Genomic DNA, 22,464 nt, shown 5'->3' with positions numbered 1-22,464 from the left:
CCTGATATTAGAACAACCAATCATTTGTCAGTGGCAGAGAAGGATTCAAGCCAGTTTGTACTTATATACTCAAAAAAATGATCTAATCTCTGAAACAATAAAGGCAACTTGAGAAAACTTCATTGGTACCACACTATTTTGATAATCTTTTTCATGCTGTAAAATTGATTACGAGATATACAGATGTGCCCTTCCTGAGACACCCACACTACGCATTGCAACCCATAAAGATAGTGATAATTGAATGCACTGCCATCACAGTGATGACAGCAATGAATGTGTCCTGTCACAGGCAGATGCTTGTGAATAAATACTGGCATGACAATATTTCATGACAATTAGCTTTAACTATTACGTACAACTAGTAGTTGTCATTGTTAAGTAGTTAGCAAATTACACTTATTTTAGGCTACTTGCATGGAATTTATTTCCCGTCAATCTGCAGCCTTTATGATTAATGCAGAAAAAAAATCCGAAAATATTAGGCATTTTTAAGGAAAAGATTTTGCGTGTAATGTAGGACAATCTAAATTTTTGAGATAAATATGAATAGTGATTTTGAAAATTCAAGATCTAGTCTTCTAAAAATTAATATTTATTTCCAGTTGAAGCATGACCTAAAATATTCATTACTATTGCCCTTTTCTCTGATATTACTGGTCAGAACCTTCATTTTATTTTATTTTAATGGAGGTGAATATTTTATGCTGATATCACAGAGTGTGAAGCCTCAACTTGCAATACCTTCAGATTCAGTTTGTCTTTAAAGCTGTTTTTTTTTAATTTATGAGACCGAGAAAGAAAAATCAAGACATTAAAGGCCTTAGAAAGTTGCAACAGTCTGTAAGTAAGAACAGATAAGAATGGTTTGCGTGGGAGGCTATTGATTACATCAGTCAGAAACAGCAGGGAGAACATTGATCACAGCAGATGGTTTTGCACAAGAAAAGAATCCAAAATGTACTGTGATAATATGTGTGCCTGCACAAAACATCATTAAAAAAATTTGCTTCATTGTTAACAAAAGGTTACTGTCCCTGCCTTACCGTGTTTTGTTTATCTGCAGATTTGGTGGTTACAATGATGAATAACCCGAGATGTAGCCCAAGAAATGATCATCCAAATGCATTTTTGATTTAGGCTGTTCAAATGTATGCAGTCATGTCTGGAAATTCAATTGAGTGAGAAATAATCTTTGGAAGCAAAACAATATTATTTCCTGTCTGTGTGCGGTCTCAAAATTCCACACTTGTGCTGAACCAATCCGAAAAAGTAGGGGTTACCCTGAAATGCAATGGTTCTACTATTACTGAGAATTTCTAGTTGCCTCTAAACAAAGGATTGGAACTCATTTCTACCTATAAAGCCAAAGTACAGAGGGACCTGGGAGTGCTAGTTGAGGATTCTCTAAAGGTAAACATGCAGGTTGAGTCCGTGATTAAGAAAGCGAATGCAATGTTGTCAATTATCTCAAGAGGGTTGGAATATAAAAGCACTGTTGTGCTACTGAGACTTTATAAAGCTCTGGTTAGGCCCCATTTGGAGTACTGTGTCCAGTTTTGGTCCCCACACCTCAGAAGGACATACTGGCACTGGAGCGTGTCCAGCGGAGATTCACACAGATGATCCCTGGAATGGTAGGTCTAACATATGAGGAACGGCTGAGGATCCTGGGATTGTATTCATTGGAGTTTAGAAGATTAAGGGGAGATCTAATAGAAACTTCCAAGATAATACATGGCTTGGAGAGGGTGGACGCTAGGAAATTGTTTCCGTTAGGCGAGGAGACTAGGACCCGGGGACACAGCCTTAGAATTAGAGGGAGTAAATTCAGAACAGAAATGCGGAGACATTTCTTCAGCCACAGAGTGGTGGGCCTGTGGAATTCATTGCCACAGAGTGCAGTGGAGGCTGGGACGCTAAATGGCTTCAAGGCCGAGATTGATAAATTCTTGATGTCACAAGGAATTAAGGGCTCCGGGGAGAATGCGGGTAAGTGGAGTTGAAATGCCCATCAGCCATGATTGAATGGCGGAGTGGACTCGATGGGCCGAATGGCCTTACTTCTGCTTCTATGTCTTATGGTCTTATGGTCTTATTTGCGCAGCAACTGATTTCTTATTCCTAAAACCTAAATGGGGACACAAATTTTTCTTTGAAACTAGTCTGCAGAAAGGATGGGATACAAAAGCCTCACTAAGGGTATCCTGAAATTCCTGACTGCACTGCCTTGGTCCAGGGCCAATCAGAGCTACTGTGTTGATCCAAAGATTGGATTTTCAGTGTCCTGCAACTGGTAGGCGCTAAAGAAACACCACAAAAGGCACAATCACTTGCCATGCTATGAGGTGCACTACAGTGATTTTGTGAACTGAGGAGGGGGTTAATTTTATAAACTAAGCTTATATCCCCTTACACTTAGGATGTTGACAGATGGTCTATTTGAACTGGTCAAAATGATAAAGGGATTCAATAGACTAAGTACAGAGGAACTATTTACCGTGAATCTGGAATCAATAGGCCTTACCAGAGCTGATCATTGTATTTCCTGTGACTTTGGTACATTATTCTTTTCTGTAACCTTTTGGATTCTCTGCAGCAGTTCAACAGTCTGTAACATCACACCACCCTCATCTCACTCTTCTCCTCCATCATACTTCCCATCCCAAAGACTTCCTTTGTAACATCATCTAACTCTGCATTGTCAACCCATTTTATTGTTGAAACACTAATTCGTTATGGTAGGAATCAGTTGGTGTAGAAAACAACAGAGTGGAGCCTGAAGTGAGAAAAAAAAATTCCAGGGTAGTTTCACTTGGAAAAGAGAGGAAGGAGTATGGTGAGATTTGGCAGCACGACTTAAGATCTCATAACTTTGATCAGCACCTGCTGGCATTCTGTAAATGTTAAGTTAAAAATCACACAACACCTGGCACCTCCAAATTATAAATGTTAAAATAGCTATCTGGAATTGTTTCTGTTCTGTAGCTCAGTTATAAAATTATAAAACAACGATCTTAATTGGCAACTAGTAACTTAAATGTCATTATCTTGAAAATTGTTATCCAGAAATCAAGCTGGCAACAGATTTGCATAACAAACATTCACCTGCTCATATATTTTAATATTGACATTTAGAAGAGATTTAATAAACTTTTCCAATATTATCTGGGTTATGTAAATGAGCATTTAAGCAGAGTTCTTTCTGTGGCAGAAATTCTCAATTAAGGAAGTGTATTTTAGTGTTTTTTTTAACAGCTGAATTTGTTGTAACTTTTGAAAATGAGGAATTTATTTTATGCTTGAGTTATCAAAGTGACTAATAGCATTTCGGCTTCATGAGATACCAGACATTTTATCAGATGGAAGTTTATTTTGGAAAAGACTTAATTAGCAATCGTGAAGATGTACATCCTGATCTTAATTAACATTATTTCTTGTAGTCCAAGAATTATAATGTATCAAGTTCATATATGTGTGACTTTAGGTGTTGACATGCAAGGACCCATTTATTTTAGTTGATTTCAATTAAAATTTAGATTGATTCTGAATAATGTAAATCATTGGTTATTTATGCGAGCATAATGAATTCACTATCATGTTCTGAAAGATAGAATATATATATACTGAGAGAGAGAGTTTTTGAAAGATTTGTAGCTCTGGTTGTGGGTTGAGTTCGTAGATTTGTTCGCCGGTCTGGTGTGGTTTTCTGCAGACATTTTGTCACCTCGCTAGGTGACATCGTCAGTGCATCTTTGATACGGTGTTGATGGTCTGGTATTGATGTGTTTCTGTTTTTCAGTATTTCCGGTTCTGCATCTGAGTGGTTTTTATATGGGGGCCAGGTCAATGTGTTCATTGGTTGAGTTCCAGTTGAAGTGCCAGGCTTCAAGGAATTCCCTTGTTGTGTCCCTGTTTAGCATGTGCTCAAATGGTTACATCGTCCCAGTTGAATTCATGTCCTTTGTTGTCTGTGTGGTTAATTCCTTGAAGAGAGAATTCCTTGAAGCCTGGCACTCCAACTGGAACTCAGTCAATAAACACATTGAACTACACCCCATATATAAACCAATCAGATACAGAACTGGAAGTACCAAAAAACAGAGACACACCAATAACAGATGGGACAGACCACCAACACCAGATCAAAGACACATTGACGATGTCACCTAGCGAGGTGTCGAAATGTCTGTAGAAAACCACACATCCCCCCCAGCAAACAAATCTATGACCTCATAGATTGCATATCCTTTGATGAATAGATTGTGGTGTACAGATATAAGGCATTGCATTTTTCAAGTAAAATTTCTATGAAACACTCGGAGACATTTAAGGTGAAGAAGTGCTGTATTACTTTTAACAGGATTTCAGATTTATACAATTCCTTTTCAGATACACATTACATAAATTAATAATGCTGTTTCACCAGAAGTTGTATTTATAGCTATGTTGATGCATTACAACTCTAAAAGTTATATCAGTGTTTCGTGGGCACACAGAATAGATTATGCTGTTCCTTTATACGAAGATAGCCAGAGTGTCTGGGAATTACAAATTATGGTATTATTTTGATTATTGTTTGTAAAATTTTGTTTCTAGACCTGACTTTAAAGCAGTGATATGTGTGTCAGGTCTGGAATAGCATTTTATTGATTATCCCATCCCCTGTCCCCATAAATTCTACAAAAACATCTGTCGATACAAATAAGAAGCTGTTCAGCACATTCAGCTTGTCCTGTTCATTTACTCCTGTATGAGGGATATGCTTTTCCCATAGTGTGTTCATGCTGTCTTGAAGACACTGATTCATGTTGATCCAAGGCACTGGCAATCCTCCAAATCTCACCCAAGGTAGCTCTATATTTGCAAATCTTTTCAATGAGCTTCGGCAGGTTATTCAACCAAGGGACACATGGCATAGGAACTTGATGCTGCCCTAATTTGACTTTCACAAAACGGACAATCTCTTGAATACTCATTACTTAACAGCCAGCAATGCTGAGGCATTCTCTGACCATGCAGCCAGGATCAGTCAAATCAGTGGTTGACATGGATCAAATCTGGGATCTATTTTAGATTTGCATGACTCAGTGCTGCTCTAGATGATACACTTAATCTTGGAGTTGCCAAACTAGTTTCATCTCTCTTTTTGTTGTCAAGCCTATCCAGAAACTTATTGTCTTATTATAGAAAATTATTACCCAACAATTGTTGTTTTTGGAGTTTTGTAACAACAACTGACAATGTCTCTTTTAGCTGCCTGTGAACAGCACTGTCACGAACGAGAAGGTCCTGGTATACATAGCAACATTTAATAGTGGAGAATTCCAACTACCTTCTTTTGGTCAAGATTTCTTCACCATTTCTATGTTACTTAAGGGTACATATTGAAGTATTTCTCCCATGCATTCTTTGATGTTGCAAATGCTATCGTGCATCTTTCTGAAGCTCGTGAGGTTGGCTGCCTAGATGGACACAAATCTAGAACTGATCCTTCATCTACGTGAATTACATTGAAATGTCAGAGCCATCTTCGGGTCCTTTGTCTGCTGCCTTGGTTTTGATTTGCAGCAATTCCTCCGTCATTTCCTTCTCTCCTATATGGCAATTGTGAAACATGCTTAGTCTGGTCCCACTGATTCATCATCCTATTTGCCCTGTGTAAACCGAGAGAGCAGTGTTGATGGGCTATTCTGCAATAAAATACAGCATATTCTTGGATGACAGCAAATACTGGGACATTTCAGTCTACCTCCAGTTGTTCTTGGAGAGGAGACATAGAGCAGAATTTTCTAGACCCCGTACTCCCGGACCTTTCAGGATGGGGATGCATGAACTCAACTGGGCAGAGGCAAATTTTCTCCTGCCTGATGGTGAGCCGAACCTTTCCTGGTAAATTTTCAGAACATTTCATGCAGGCCAGATTTCTTGACAGTAAGCAGCAGGAACCACTTTTGCTTTATTAGCATGTCTTGACTTCTCAAACATACCAGTCTCCTATACTTATGATCATGGGTCAAATTTCATTAGCCAACAATTAGAAACACATCTGCTCACAAATTCAGCTATTTGTTCAAGGCATGCATCTGACAGGGTCGATTATTTCCTCCAAGCTCTGGTGTATACAATCCTCTCCACTAATTTGGTCCCCTTGGAAAAAAGCCATTGTTTTTTGTGCAGATACCACTCCATGTTGATCAGTTAACAAGAAGTTGCATTTATATGCAGTCTGCCTTATTGTACTTAATTGCTTATGCAGTTCGGGAGTGAGGGAGGGCTGTGTCTACCAGCTTGCCCAAATGAGGTAGCAATACTGACTGATTCTAGCGAACTTGACCAGGCCATGGAAGTGGGTCCCACCATGGCGGCATGGTGGCACAGTGGTTAGCACTGCTGTCTCACAACACCAGGATCCCAGGTTCAATTCCAGCCTCGGACAACTATTTGTGTGGAATTTGCACATTCTCCCCATATCTGTGTGGGTTTCCTCACATTCAAATATGTGTAGGTCAGGTGAATTAGCCATGCTAAATTGCCCATAGTGTTCGGTGCATCATTCAGAGAGAAATGGGTCTGGGTGGGTTACTCCCCAGAGGGTCGGTGTGGACTGGTTGGGCTGAAGGGCCTGTTTCCATACTGAAGGAATCTAATCAGGAATGAAGAAACAGGCAGCATTTCAGAGGGTGGTGAAGTACAAATGGATTTACACTGTGCCATTGAAGAATGAATCTATGATCCTATAAATACATGCAAAGCAACATGAAGTAAAAGATGCACAAATGTCTTGATTGGCATCAGGAAAGGATGAAACCAGTTAGGGGTTTTGGAAGTTGTGTCTCTTCATGAAAAGGTGGTAGTAGGTCTGGCTTTTAGCCAAGGCAAGAGCAGAACATGAGTAGACTCCACTGTTCTTCACTCTAGACTACACCTCTTGTCAGCTTTGTCAGGCACTTCATTGCTTGCCTCTGGATCTCTGGCAGCTCATGAATGATTGAGTTCAGAAGATTATTATCCACACTGGAGTCAGCAGCACCCTGTTCTTCAGCAGTCCTTGGAGTGTCGAGCCTGTGTCAGCGCTATACTGCCCAGAATGTGGCCATGAGTCTACTCTAAATAGATTCCCCATCGAGGTGAAAATCTCTGTGTGATGGTTGGTGGGGAGGAAGGTCTTGATGGTGCATCCGAGGGTCCACATTGTTTCTCCTCTGAGGATTTTCCTGTAAACCTGGGAGAAACTGGCCTGAAGCTCTTACTCCTCTATCCCTTGCGTGGCGCTATGTTCTGGAGGTTGCAGAGGTAAACAGAAGGATTTGTTAGTGTTGTGATGCTCAATCTTTATCCAAATTTTCATTATGATAGTGATGCCTCAAGATCCACTGGAAGTAACCTTCTCACTATATGGCGAGATCTATCAGCACAGCCTTATTCCCCTTGCCTCCCTGGCAACTCAGAAACCTGCTTCCTGAAGCAGTGAAGGATTCTTAGATCAGGCACAGTCTGTCTGTGCAAACTCATGCTGGTTGTATAGATTTTCCTGCAGAGGGAAAGAAACATTGAGACATTAACATGGTTACATGTGAGACAAAACTATGTGATAGATACAAATAAAGGTGTGAATCCCTAGAGTGAGATCAGGTAGTGGATAGGATCAGATAAGAGGTGAGAGATAAGCGATGGGGTTGAGCTTGGGGATGGGGTGGGATCAGGCTAGGACTGGGATTAGATTGAGGGTGGATTTCAGCTGTGGCTGGATTCTAGCTGGAACATCTGCTGTTGATACTCCAGCTAATGATAGACAGTCCTGTCAAGAAACTGTTTCTGTCCCTGGGATTGTGGACAATCTCCAGTCCTGAATAAGGGATTTGGTTCATCACATTTATGTCAGCAGAGTGGGATTCAAGGAATTTCCAAGGTATTAATCCTGTGTTGTTATTGTAATACTGCTCCCAAATCTTAAGTGTGAAACTCAGCTGCAGACTTTGCCTTGGCAAAAAATGTGCCTTTTTTCTTTTAATCTTTTTCCAGTGAATGTGATTAATGCTCGGGATATTTTAAATTGTACACCTCCTCTAGACTTGACTCAGTTGGATCAGCTTATCGTTGAGCTGGCTCTGAAATGCCTGTGTTTTGTTGGGAGTGGGGAAGAAGCAATTGTTCTGTGGCTTGGAGCCTCAGAATCATGTTGTTGAGGGCTAAATATTTTATCACATCATGTGCTGTTTGGTCTGTTCCAACATGCATTTTTGATTTGCTGATTTACAAAATCAGATTGGAAAGGTGATTTTAAATGTACATAGAAACCTTTGTGTAGGCAGCTGCACCCCTGGAAACCCAACAGCAAGAGACTGAACTATTTTCAGGTTCAACCCTTAACAAAGCTATCAGAGCTCAATTGAGCAACCAGGCAGCTTGCCAATTAACAGGGAAGCCACAAACTCCATGAATCCATAAGCCACACAAGTCAAGCCAAGACTCAAATAACATTCTGGGAATTAAGTTGTAAGCAAGGGTCTAATAAGAGGGGAATTGTCCGGCAATTAAAGAAAAAGAAAAATTGAAGAAACTTAAGGGACCAAAATTTAAAACAAATCCTCAGGGCCTGTTGGCTTACATCCTGGGATTTTAAAAGAGGTAGCTGCAGAAATTGTGGATGTACACATTATGAAGTTTGACAATATTCTGGATTCTAGAATGTTACCAGTCCATTGGAAGATAGGAATGTAACAGTGCAGTTTGAGAAAAGAAGGAAAGGGAAACAGGGTTTGTTAGTCTGACATCATTTTTCAGGAAAAAGCTGAAATGAGTTTTTCAGGAAGGCTAAGAATACAGCTAGTAAATCATAGTTTGATCAGGGAAAGACAATGTGTATTTCCACAAGGAAAATTGCAGGTAACAAATTATTGTGGCTTTTAGGGATATTTTAGTGGGATGGATAAAAGGGCAACAGTAGAAGGAGTATACTCTGACTTCCCAAAGGCATTGGAGAAAGTGCCAGCTAAAGTTTAATTTGTATGGTCTCATGAAATTGAATAAAATATTAGTATGGATAAATAATGAAAGGACGCATAGTGTAGGGATAAACCTGTGATTTTCCAGTTGTCAGGCCGTGACTGGTGGAGTGCTGCAAGGATCAGGGATGATGCCTCAGTTATTTTCAATTGATATCCATGACATAAGCATGTGTTTGCAGTGAATAGTGACCTTGTGTCTGTAACTGGAACTTCAGATACAAAGGCTACTCCAGAGCTTGATGGACAAAAGATGTGCATTCATAATGCTGAGAATCGCCTTGTAAATCCTTCCAATATATGCCAATAGCAGGTGGTAAGCGTGGGAGAGAATCCTGCTCAGCCATCTAATGGAAAGAAATTAGATACTCTGCTCTCACTGCCCACAGCTCCATGCTTCATCAATAATGCCAACATGTATGTTGCCACAGCAACATTGAGTTCTTAGGAGGCAGGTGGGCTGGATAGCTAGCATGCATCAGGATGGTGCCAACAGCACAGGTTCAATCCCTCTTCTAGCTGGGATAAATTTTCAACTTGCTTCCCTTGCCCAATCCCTAGTGGGCTGAGAGCTCAAGAAGAATTCATAATTTAAACAAAGGGAAATAATGCATCTACATTTGTTGATGAGACATGTTAAGGACAGAAAGAGATAAGAAGTTTATATGAATGGGTAATAAGTTTTCAGGTGAAGTATAATGTGGGAAAGTATAAGGTTATTCACATTGGTAGTAGGAACAGAAAAGCAGAATTTTTAAAAATAATTATTAAATTTTGATATTCAGGAAAACTTAGGTCTTTTAAAATGTGGAGCACAGAAAGTTGGCATTGAGATACAATTAGGAAAGTGAGTGGCATTTTGGCCTTTATTGCAAGAGATTTGATTATACAAATAAAGAAGAATAACTACAATTTTATGTCAGGCTTTGGTGAGACCACATGAAGTACTGAGTGCTGTTTTTCCTCCATATTTAAGGACGACTGTATTTACATTAGACAAAGTACAGTGATGGTTCACTGGATTTGTTCCTGGGATCGGAGAAAACTTAGGTTTCTAAGTCAATTGGACCTATATTCTCCGGAGTTTAGAAGAATAAGAAGTCGTTGGATTGAAACATACCAAATTCTAAGGGCGCTTCACAGAGTGGACATTGACAAGTTATTTCCCCTGTCTGGGAGTCCAGAGCATCAGTTTATTTAGAACAGAGATGATTAGAAATCTCTTCACTCAGAAGATTGTGACTTTTCGGAATCATCCACTCCAAAGAATAGTGGTGGCTCCATCATTGAGCACATTTAAGGCTAAGATAGAGGGAATTTTTGGCTTTTTAGGGAATCAAGAGACCAAGAGTGTGGTCAGAAGGTGAAGCTGACCAACTCTGATTATAATGAATAGTGAAACAGTCTGACTGGCCGTATAGTCTATTTTGGTTTTTGTTTATTATGTTTTTACATTCTTAAGCCTGAATTTATTAATGAAATGAGGGGAAAGATTCACCATGCACAGGTCTGCACCCAATCAGCTCATTCTGCAGTACATCTGTTCAACCTAGAGAAACATACACACAAAATAAAATTCTCCAAAATCTTCCAGTCCCTTTGAGAATTGGAGTTATTGTGATATGATCACCCACACTCTGACAGTCTGTAGTTCAAAATTGTAAATTGGGTTCCAACATCATTGATATATTTCCAAATGGAAAAATCTCCTTTCCATATTTTTGTGTAGGCTATTTACTAGACTGTTTGAAAATTCCTCAAAAGGGTCCTGCGAGTACAAGAGATTGTCATTGTCACTGTTTTCCTGCCATTTCAATTGCTACATACTTTTTAAATAATGTGGCGACCAGATGATAATCATTATCATCTCATGTTGATTGTTATGTACAGGATAATACTATCACTATGCTCTGTAAAATGTTTATCTTAGTTAGCACTGACCCATTTCAGCTGAGAAAAAAAAACTTTCTTTTCTTCTGAACAGCTTTCAGAATTTGTATGTGATCAATATTATCAATTCAGTCCATTGATTTAGGATCAGAGCATTTGCAAGCTAATTGCTCAATATATTAAATCTAGACTGGCACATTGTACATTTTATATAATAGGACAATAAACAAAGATGTCCATTAAATAATTGGCACTACTGCTTTATAGTGCCAGGGACCCAGGTTTGGTTCCAGCCTTGTGTGACTGTCTATGTGGAATTTGCAAGTTCTCCCCTTGTCTCTGTGGGTTTCTGCCATGTGCTCTGGTTTCCTCCCATAGTCTAGAGATATGCAGGTTAAGTGGATTAGCCATGGTAAATACGGGGTCATAGCGATAGCTTTGGGGGCTGGATCTCGTTAGGATGCTGTTCGGGGGGTCAGTGCAGGCTCGATGGACCGAATGGCCTCTTTCTCCACTGTGATTCCACTGTGACTTCTATGATTCCAAAGTTACTAGTGCAATCATTGATATATTCATGCAATTGTTGAACTAAAAATGCTTACCCTGAACATTGATGTTAACAGCTCACTCAAAATGTTTATATTAACATTTACATCATGATAGCAATTTAACTACAAATAGCAATGTAATTTTCAAATCCCTCTCTTTAGTTCATAAATGGGCATCTCATACCTATCTGTCAAAAGAAAGACATAAAAATTCCCTCTCAAGTTAATGCATAATGAACTAATCCATGTTTAAGCTGTAGGAGTTCATGAATGGTGAAGACTATAAAATGGTTCGTATGAGAAAGACAAAAGTAGATACTGGTGACGTTTAGAGCTGACTAACTCAGCTTTATGATTTGGAGTCGCCAGTGTTGGACTGGGGTGTACAAAGTTAAAAATCACACAACACCAGGTTATAGTCAGACAGGTTTAATTGGAAGCACTGGCTTTTGGAACACTGCTCCTTCATCAGGTGGTAGCGACGCTCCGAAAGCTAGTGTGCTTCCAATTAAACCTGTTGGAATATAACCTGGTGTTGTGTGATTTTTAACTCAGCTTTAGTTTAACATCCTTAACAGGGTAGAGTAAAAGGGACTGTTTGCCAAGAATTAGTTTATGCTCTGGTCAATCTCAGAATGCTTAATGATGACACGGGAGAAATACATCACAGTGCATTTCTACAACATATCTTCTGGATTATTTGGAGACAGGCAGAGTAAACCTTGTCAGGACTTGTGATGAAAATGGCCTTCGAGCAGCAGCAATGAACTTTTATGATCCAAATCTTCAACATTGCTCTGACAGTTCAGTAGAAAAGCCAATTTAGAACATATGTAAGTAAAATTTCATGGAAGATGAAGCAGATCTGCTGAATGTATTGCAAAGCTGTTTCCTAATAATTATATCAGCACACTTTAAGTTGCAGAAATAAATTTGTGTTCTTAGCACCCTTGATTGCAGGAGCAATTTTAAAAAAAAATAAAATGCGGTTTGGCCCTGTTAGCTTTTACCAAAATATGTGGCAATCAGCAGAGTGGGAAAGACATCAGTGCAAGCACCAGAAGCAAGTGGTGCAGACAGATTCTGATGCCAATTAGTTTCTAAAGCGAATTTGAAGCATGCCTGGCCCTTCTGCACCTCACGGGCCCTGTTTATACTGTGTGTTAAGCATGGACTGCTGAAAATGTGTTGAGGAAACAAACCCCTCAACACCCCGCACCCTACTCCACTAGAACTATTTAAATGTAAACTTGCAACTGAGGTGCTTTCGACATTTTTTTGCTACGTGGAGTGAGTGAAGCACTATAAAGGTTTCTTTTAGAGGAGTTGATTGAAGTTTCATCAACCAGAAGGGCCTGGCACTGGACCATGAGAAGGGATGGATTGGATTTGAAGGGTCTTTGATCAGAAACTGACTATCAACCATGAAGACAGTAGATACACTTGCTATTGGGCTCCAGCACAGAGATAGAGCAGAGGGAGTGGAGAGGAGAGGTTGTCTCTGAAGACAGAAAGAGAAGTTCATGAAGGAGCGGGGGAAGGGGATGAAGAAAAATAATATTCGGAAGGACAATATTGTTCCTGAAATGCTATCTGCCAGTACCTCCATCAGATTATCCTGAATAATACCCTAGACCACTTCAGCTGCACTCTTTTCACTTGTCCATTTATTTATTATGAATCATCCCAGTGTTCTTTTGACCAACATCCTGAAATAAAAGACAACAGAACACAACAATTTCTTGACAACTTGGTGATACAGTGACATCATGGTAATCTAAAACCCTCTGCTAATGTTCTCGGTCCATGAGTTTGAATCCAAACACAATAAAATTTCAAAGGTGAAATTTGAATTAAATTAAAAAATCTGGAATTAAGAGTTAGCCTAATGCTGACCATCTAACCATTGTTGTTTTCAACCATCTATCAGCCATCCTCACCTGGTCTAGCCAACATGTGACTCCCAAAACACAGCAATGACACTGACACTTAACTGTCCTTCAGACAGTTAGGAATAGGCAACATGTGCTGGTCCAGCCAGTGATATCCACATCCCATGAATGATTTTTTTAAAACTTTGTTCTCAAAACACTTTCAATAAGTAAATTCAACAGCCATTCACTCTCATGATCTTCCTTAGTTCCTGTGCTGCATGGTCCAGTGTTCTTGCATATTAATGGCTGCAGTGGGGCTGGAGGAAGATTACTGAAGGCTTTTCAGGACACTTTAGAACAGCTTCAGGACTTGCGGACTCAGCTTCAGACTGAATAACCTCGGTTGGAATGCAGCTGTATGGGCTGGCTGACAGGCCAGACAGAAAGTGCTGGAGAAACTCAGTCTATCTCCCATTTATATTCAGCATGCAAGGCAACAAGCAGGTATCTTTTTTTTTAGATTAGATTACTTACAGTGTGGAAACAGGCCCTTCGGTCCAACAAGTCCACACCAACCCGCTGAAGCGCAACCCATTCTCCTACATTTACCCCTTCACCTAACACTACGGGCAATTTAGCATGGCCAATTCACCTAACCTGCACATTTTTGGACTGTGGGAGGAAACCGGAGCACCCGGAGGAAACCCACGCACACACAGGAGAATGTGCAAACTCCACACAGTCAGTCGCCTGAGGCAGGAACTGAACCCGGGTCTCTGGTGCTGAGGCAGCAGTGCTAACCACTGTGCCACTTATGACCCAGCTAAGAAACATCAGGAGGAAAGGTAGAATGAGAATAACCTAAATATGAAAACAGATTGTAAGAACTTCTATAAGAATATAAACAGGAAGAGAGTAGTTAAAGTAAATATTGATTCCTTAGCGACAGCAACATGAGAAATTATTGTGGGCAAGTGAGAAAATCACAGAGACGTTGAACACATATTTTCTGTCTGTTTTCACAATAAAAGGTTCAAATTAAATACCTGAAAGAAAGGGCAACCAAGTGGACAACAAGATTAAAGGACCTCAGGTAATTAATATCAGATTTGAAAAAGGTGTCAGCAATATTAAAGGTTCTAAAAGCTGATAAAACTCTCCAGACCATTGATCTAAATCCACGGGTTCTATAAAAGATAACAGTAGACATAGCAGATACACTGGTTATGATGGTCTAAAATAACTTTAGTTTCTAGAAAGGGCCAATCAGACTGAAATATAGCAAATTAACACCACTGTTCAAGAAAGAAGGGAAAGAGAAAACAGAGAAATAGAGGCCAGTTAACTTAACATTGGCCATCAGGAAAATGTGTAAATGTATTATTAGAGAAATTTTAACAATGCAACACAAAACATAATTAGACAAAACTCAATATGGTTTTACATAATCAAAATATATTTGATAAATTTATTAGACTTATTTTTGAGGATGTTACTAATAGTATTGAGGATGTTACTAATCTACTGGCTGTAGATATTGTACACTTGGATTTCCAAAAGGCATTAGATAAGGTGGCATACAGAAGTTAACAGTCAAGAAAAGAACACATCGAGTTGAGGAAGTATATTAGCATGGATGGAGGATAGATTCATGGACAGGAAGCAAGTTAGTGATAAACCTAGCATTTTCATGTTGACAGGCTCTCACGAGTGATATGCTGCAAGGATCATTGCTGGGCAACTCAGCTATATACATTCTATATGAATGAATTAGGTAAAGAGACTGAGAGAGACCAACAGTGCAAGGTTAGTTGGGGATGTAAACTGTGAGAGATTTGGACCAGTGAAATGGGACAGGTAGATTAAAGGGTTGTGGTGAGGGAAGGATGGGAAATAAATGTGATATGGTGACACAAGCTGGAGTTTGTACTTTAGAAAAGATTGTGAGGTATGGGCAATGTGGGCTGCCGAAAGTTGGTTCCTCTGTTTTCAGCATTACTACTGCCATGGACCTGTTGACCATTCCAATGGTTTTCATAATGATCTCATCTCAGGGTGTGAGGACAAGAGTGTTCCTGTCCAAGCTGCTCCCTCTATTGTGTCCTGACAGATGGAGGAAAGTGTGGCAGTGAGTGCAGTGCAATATGTTTGGCTGATGTGGCTGCCATAGTTGAACAGCTGACATGGCCTGCAAGTCAAAAGGTTTGAATGTGAGGCCTGCAACAGTGCTAGGTTTGTGAGCATTGCATAAGACTATGAACATGGGCAGTAAGCAAATGAAGGGTGTGTGAATGGAGCAGTATGTAAAATGAGGTGTGCTGTTGACAGCATAATAGGAAAGATTATTTCACTGATCCTTGAAATAATTCTACAGAGGCTAGTACCCCATCCTTTATTTGGTACTTGACATTGATGCAGCTCCCTCAGAGCCAACTCTCAGAGTGAACAGAACCTGTGACACTCCTGTCTATATCTATCAGCCAGGACTCCCTGATTGGGCCAGATTAACAGCTCCAGTCAGGGAACTCACATACTACAAGGTCCACAATCACTATATCCCATCCCTTTATGTCTGGGTACGTAGGCACATTCTTTTTCTTGTCGGCTCTCCAGGGACATTTTTGCACCAGGTCCGGTACCTCTGACTCGGCCTCAGACATGTACTGGACTGTAGCCCACCTCTTGCACCCAGAGTGTCTGAGAAAAAATTCATCCTCTTCTTCAAACGACAAAGGCGTCGAGGCTGCAACATCCGCTGTGTCCATCTCGGACTCCGAGGTTTCTTCAATGCTGGATGGAAGGGGAGAACCCTCAACCTTTCTGGTTGTTCTGAGGAGCTGGGTATGTTTTGCTCCAGCACTGTTTGTGAGGTTGCAGCTTTCATGTGGTCCATGTGCTTGTTCAGGGCCGCCTCATCTACCTGAACTTTGTACGTCATATGACCTGACCTCACTTCCACCATGCCTTTCACCCAGGCAAGGCCATTTCCATGGTTTCGGTATTAAACTTCAACTCCTGAAGTAAACTATGTCTTTTTCTTAGCAGAGTCTTCTGTCCAGCATTGGTGTTCCTGATGCCGTTTCATTCCCTCCCCACAGGTCCAGGAAGATCAGATTTAATCTCGTGTGGAGTCTTCTCCCTATTAGTAACTCTGCTAGAGCTATCCCTTTAGTTGCATGAAGGGTGGTCCTATAATCAAATAGGAACCGGGCCACTTTGGTATCAAGTGAAGCTGTAGGCTGTTTCTTTAAGCCTGATTTCAAAGTTTGGACTGGTCTTTCCAGACTACTGGGTGATGGATTGTATGGAGCTATCCTTATATGAAGAATGCCAGTTGACTTCAGGAAATGCTTGAATTCTGAGGTAAATGGTGACCCATTGTCTGTGACCAATAGTTCCAAGGGTCCAGATATTGCAAAAGATGCTCGCAGTTTTCCAGTCATTGTCCCTATGGTTGATGAATGAACTCTGTGAATGTCCAACCACTTTGAATGGGCATCCACAATGGCTAATGAAAGGACTGGCATAGTTGACATGTAACCAAGTTTAGGGTGTATCCAGCCATTCCCATGAATATGGGTGAGCTGCTGGCATTAAGTTTTGTCTACATTTGATATTGGCTGGTTTAAAATCCCAACAAAGGAGAGCCGACCCATCGGCTTCCTAATTTTTATAATCAAAAAATGTTGAGCCAATCTAAGTGAATCGTTGTCATCCAATTTCACTCCATCAGGCTTGGGCCCAAATGTTTTAGAGCAATTGGTGGTCACTGAACCAGCTGCTTCTCATTAATTTTTGTTGGCACTCTGGGCACTGCCCACGAATACAGCTATGTCTGAATCCAATCGTGGCCACCAGACACAACTTCTCAACAACATATTCATTTTGGACACACCTGAATGACCCTCATGAAGTTCTGTTCATATTTGGCAATGACATTTGCTCAGGCCAATCATTCTTGCTCTCCATAATACAAATGCCATCCTTTACGGTAATCTGATCTCGCCAGGTCCAAAAACATTTCAGTTCTGGTTATGATGGCCTTTTTGTTTCCCCCGTCACAACCAATCATTCTAACGTTTGCCTAGATTGGATCTTGTTGCATCCATAGTCCGATATTGTCAGCAGTGATGGGAAGATTTAAAAGCAGAACAGACATATTCACTGGTAGCACCACTGGTGGTGCATCTGCCAGGAGGAGGTGGCTCAAGGCATCCACATTTGTTACTTGGCCTTCGCCACACTTAGAATGAGAGCCCATCACAGAATTTGACCTGAAACTCTGGGCAGCATGGCTTTGTCCTCTTTGAGTAGCCCAGTAGGGGTTTGTGGTCTGTTACAATTACAAACTTATGTCCATAAATTTATCGATGGAACTTTCTCACAGCAAAGATGACCACCAAACCTTCCTTCTCTATCTGGGTGTATTCACACTCTGCATCAGCCAAAGTCTGGGAAGTACATGCTATTGAGTGTTCCTCTCTATTGGGCCATCCATGAGTCAATACTATTCCAATACCTTATGGGGCAGTTTCATATGTCAGTAGCAGATCTTGCTTGGGGTCAAAGTATGCCAAACGTTTAGACAATGAAAGTTGCTTCTTCATTTCCCTAAAGGCGACGTTTTGGCTATGAGACCATTTCCAAGGCTGAACTTTTCTCAATTGCAGATGTAATGGTACCAGGATGGAGGCTAGTTTACATATGAACTTTCCGTAATAATTCATCAATCCAAGGAAAGATCTAAGTTTTGGTACACTCGTGGGAGCTGGGGCACATTGGATTGCCCTCTCTTTATCATCCAAATGATGTAACCCAGTCTAGTCGACTCTGACACCCCAGCAGGTCACTTGGGGTGCCTAAAATACACATTTTTATTTTCTAAGGTATACATCGCCTTGGACAAAGGTCAAAGAACTATACCCAAATTCTCTAAGTGTCCTTGATTGATTTTCCATATTACTAGCACATCATCCAGATAAATGGCAACTTGAAGTCGACCTTGTAAAATGTTCTCCATTGTCCTCTGAAAAATGGCACAGGCTGATGATACCCCAGATAGCAATCTTGTATATTGGTACAAATCCTTATGGGTATTAATTGTAGTATATATCTGGGAATCCTCATTAAACCACAATTGCTAGTACGCATGGCTCATGTCCAGCTTTGTGAAGGATAACCTCCCCACCAGCTTTACATGCATGTCCTCCAGTTGCAAAAAACAAGTTAGCATTCATTTAAAATCCCCACAAAGGAGAACTGATCTGTCAGGCTTCATAATTCATACAACTGGTGCTGCCCATTCCACAAATTAGACTGGTTTGATGATTCCTTCACTTCCCAGCCTCCTGATTTCTGCCTCTACTTTTGCACATAAGGCAAATGCCACTGGGTGGACCTTTCAGAATTATGGATTTGCTTGCTGCTCAATAAGCAAGGTGGCATTGGCTCCTTTGATAGTCCCCAGACCTTCCTGAAAAACCTCCCGGTATTTAATGAGGACTTCACTCAGGCAGCCATTTTCTAATCAAAAAATGTTGAGCCAATCTAGCTGAATCTTTCTCAATTTCACCCCATCAGGCTTGGGCCCAAATGTTTTATTGCAATTGGTGGTACATAAACCAGCTGCTTCTCATACAAGACCGGAACCAAAGTTGTACACTTAATCTGTAAAGTTTCCTCAGTATAGGTTCTCCAAATAGCTGAGGCCTTATTCAACCTTAAAGGTTTTTCTTTATAGAATCCCTATAGTGTGGAAACATGCCATTCAGCCTAACAAATCCACATCGAGTCTCTAAAGAGCATCCCATCGGGACCCATCCCCTATCCTACCCTGTAACCCTGCATTTCCCATGGCTAACTCACTTAACCTACACATTACAGGGTAATTTAGCCTGGTCAATCCACCTAATTTGCACATCTTTGGACAATGGGAAGAAACTGGAGCACCTAGAGAAAACCCACCCAGACATGGGAAGAATGTGTAAACTGTGGTTGGAATCAAACTCAGTTCCCTGGCACTGTGAGGCAATGGTGCTAACCCCTGGGCCACTGTGCAGCCAGGAACCCAGAATCCAGAGTGAATTTTGTTAAATTTGGTTTTGCGTTGCTGATATAGCTGTGTCTGTATCAATCTCTATTAGAATTGGGTGACTATTTAACCAGACATTTATTTTGATTGGTTCTGATTTGGATGTTGCTGAGCAATTTAACTGTCCCAAGCCAGATGTAGGTGGGCTTTTCAGGGTGTGCACTCTATTAGTTCTCTTATTTTATTTAGATCTAGTGGGACTCTTTTACTGTCTTGAGTCCATTTATCGGCAGCAACTATAAGGTCTTGCCAGCCCGAACTCTGAAGAAACTTTTAACCATTTCATCAAGGCTTGTTATGTGGTTTTGCTGTTGTCTGACCTAGAATCCCTCTGATCAGGATATGTCCTGAGTGAGGCTTATGCAATTCCCTTCACTCAAGTGGTGTTCCCACAGCTCAGTCAGCCTGACGAGGAGATCCACTTCCATCGGCATACCCTGTAGTTGCCATGCTCCACTTTCTGCACTAGTGACAAAGCCAGTTGTAGTGCCTGCTTGACGTTCAGTTGGGCTTCAACTGTTTGGTGCCTTTGCATGATTACATCATTAATTCCATATATCATAAGTCTGTCAGCATCTCATTAAAGGTGAAATCAAAGTCACATGCCTCTGCCAGTCATCTTAACCGTGTCAAAAATCCCAACATGGATCCCTCCGGTTCTCAAACTGCTGAGTAAAACTAATTGCATCTCAGAATTAGAGGAAACTTGGTGTCATAATATTTCTTAGTTTGAGTATCTGGTGCCTCAGGAAACATTAGGCTCCTCGTAACCGAAAAAGCTGCAGGTCCACAAGTTGTCAGGAGAATTACTCATTGTTTTTCATCTGCCCCAATGTTATTTTGACTGGAAAAATAATGCACTCATACTGTGCCCAGTCTTCAACAGCAGGATCGAATGAGTCAAGCTTGCTAAACAATGGCATGATGCCAGAAATGCTTACCCCAACTCAAAGATGACTGTTGCAAGTGAATTTCTTCAGAAGGATTTTTTTTCTCTCATTGACACTGAAATAACCCCATGGAAGCCGGTATCCCCTCACCAAGTCACATTGAATTTACAAGTGCATAGTACTTGATATTGGTCCAGTCAGAGCCAGCTCTCAGGTGAACAGGATGTCTGTCACTCCTGTTCTTATCTGTCAACTAGGACTCCCTGATTGGACCAGGTTAACAGCAACTCATATTTTAAGAGATCCACATGGCTGACGTCATTACAATCACTACATTCATTACATCTAGTATGAAGTTGTTAAAGTTCCTGTAGCACTAAAACAGTTCCTGAGGGCCACCCTCAGGGGATTAACTTCCATGCCTTTCTTTTGCTTCATGACATGCCTTTGCATGGACCACCAGAAGAAAAAGGACTATTTGCCTCTGAGGCATCTAGGTCTGTACACTATCATGCCTGTTATATCATTTAACAGTCTTCTCTCTAGTCTCCAATTGCCTTGCTATGACTTCCACTGTCTCCTGACTCCAGAATGCATTTCCCCACTTACAAATGTCACGTTAGCTTTAAGTGATGGTAGCCCCACATCATGGACAGGTGTGAGGTTTTATCCAGTTTTAGATTGAATTAATTTCATATTATAAATTCCGTAAATCCCATACTTTCATGACAGATTTGGAATAAATCTCCAGTGAAACAATTAGAGACACAAATGGATTAAGCAAAAAGTGAAAGATAAAAACATGAAAAGGAAGATATGGATATGACAAAATTAGTGCAATCAGTGAAACTTGTAAATTATGTTAAGCAGATGTGGTGGATGCCACAGAATGTTCTTCTTTGTCTATTAAAGTATGTTCACCAGATCCATGAAGATCAATAGTGTCGACATTCCTGAGAAGTCGTTTTGATCAGCGCACATTTTACCAATGTGACATTTAACCAATGATTGTTGCCATGTTCTGAATACTTTCCAGAGTATAAAATATAGAGTTTGTATAAAGTAAACTGCTTAAACATATTGACAGATTTAACTGTTTCAATTATCCCATAGAACTCTCAGACTTTCCTGATTAATGAAGATGAAATTTGACATCTATTTTTGGAATAGGATTATAAACACCATAACGCAAATGTGTGCGAAGTGAGAGGAAATGCAGGAGATCCATTGTTGTTCAAAGCTTAAGGGTTTTGCGACCTTTGCACTTTTCAAACGAAACAGTGCTTCCAATAAATATTCAGAAAATTTTCATCACTGATCATGAAAATGGAATTATGTGTTCTATTAGTTTTCTTTACCATTTTGAAGATTAACATAGAAACATATTAACTGTTTTCATTCTGGGATTATTGTAAGGTTTGCAGTACAGAAGTAACATTTATTGCACTTGTATCAAACCCACAGCGATTGTAAAGACATGTTGAAGCAGTGTTCTAGTATTACAGACTGCAAATACCTTGCCACAGTGTAATGTGTCATTTCTTTCTGTCATTAATTACTTCACATCAGTGTTCTGACCTTTCAATGATAAAATGCATGCTTATGCTCAAAGGAATAGGAATCCTAAAGCAAGGACGAATCTCGTCAGTCAAAAGCATAGAAAGTTCATACAAAGGACAGTGAAAAATTCCTCCAACAATCAGGACAAATTACCCTGACACAGTGTTTCTCTACATTCATATTAACTTTAATAAAATCACAATAAACATTTTTTTTGCAAATTCAAACAACATTCCCATATATTAAAAATATAATACGGTATCTAATATTTCTTTATGCAGACATATAATCACTTTCAACATCACAGATGTAACATACATCATACTCATTTGTGTTTAACACTTTCCAGCCCATGTGTTCTTTGATAGTTCACGTTTTAATGTGCCTTTAATGTGAACACTTCATCTTATTGACATTTCATTGTTATCAATGGATTTATTTGCTACAGTCACAGCCAGGCTTTCCGGTGCTTTGGTCACTATAAACAAGGCTGCTTTTCAGCTGTTGGGGCTGAAAAACATTAAGCTGAGGATATAACTCAGACAACACTACTCAAGAAGCTTTGCTGCAGATGATTGGCACTGCTTTACATTAACTTCTCAC

The 22,464-nt window shown here is 40.2% G+C and overlaps 1 protein-coding gene across 1 annotated transcript in view; it reads right to left on the bottom strand.

Moving 5' to 3' along the window:
- Nucleotides 1-5,230: 5,230 nt before the first annotated feature.
- The window catches only part of gpr26 (G protein-coupled receptor 26), a 60,674-nt gene continuing 43,440 nt past the window's right edge, over nt 5,231-22,464 (bottom strand). The window contains exon 3 of the mRNA XM_087999195.1: nt 5,231-7,534. Within this exon, the coding sequence (XP_087855321.1) occupies nt 7,423-7,534 (112 nt within the window). The 3' untranslated portion in view covers nt 5,231-7,422. The remainder of the gene's footprint in view (nt 7,535-22,464) is intronic.

Source organism: Chiloscyllium plagiosum, unplaced genomic scaffold (assembly GCF_037043375.1).
Source record: "Chiloscyllium plagiosum isolate Xiang-an unplaced genomic scaffold, Cpla_swu_hap1 HiC_scaffold_22, whole genome shotgun sequence".
NCBI lineage: Eukaryota > Metazoa > Chordata > Chondrichthyes > Orectolobiformes > Hemiscylliidae > Chiloscyllium > Chiloscyllium plagiosum.
This window is presented reverse-complemented; position numbering and strand designations above follow the sequence as displayed.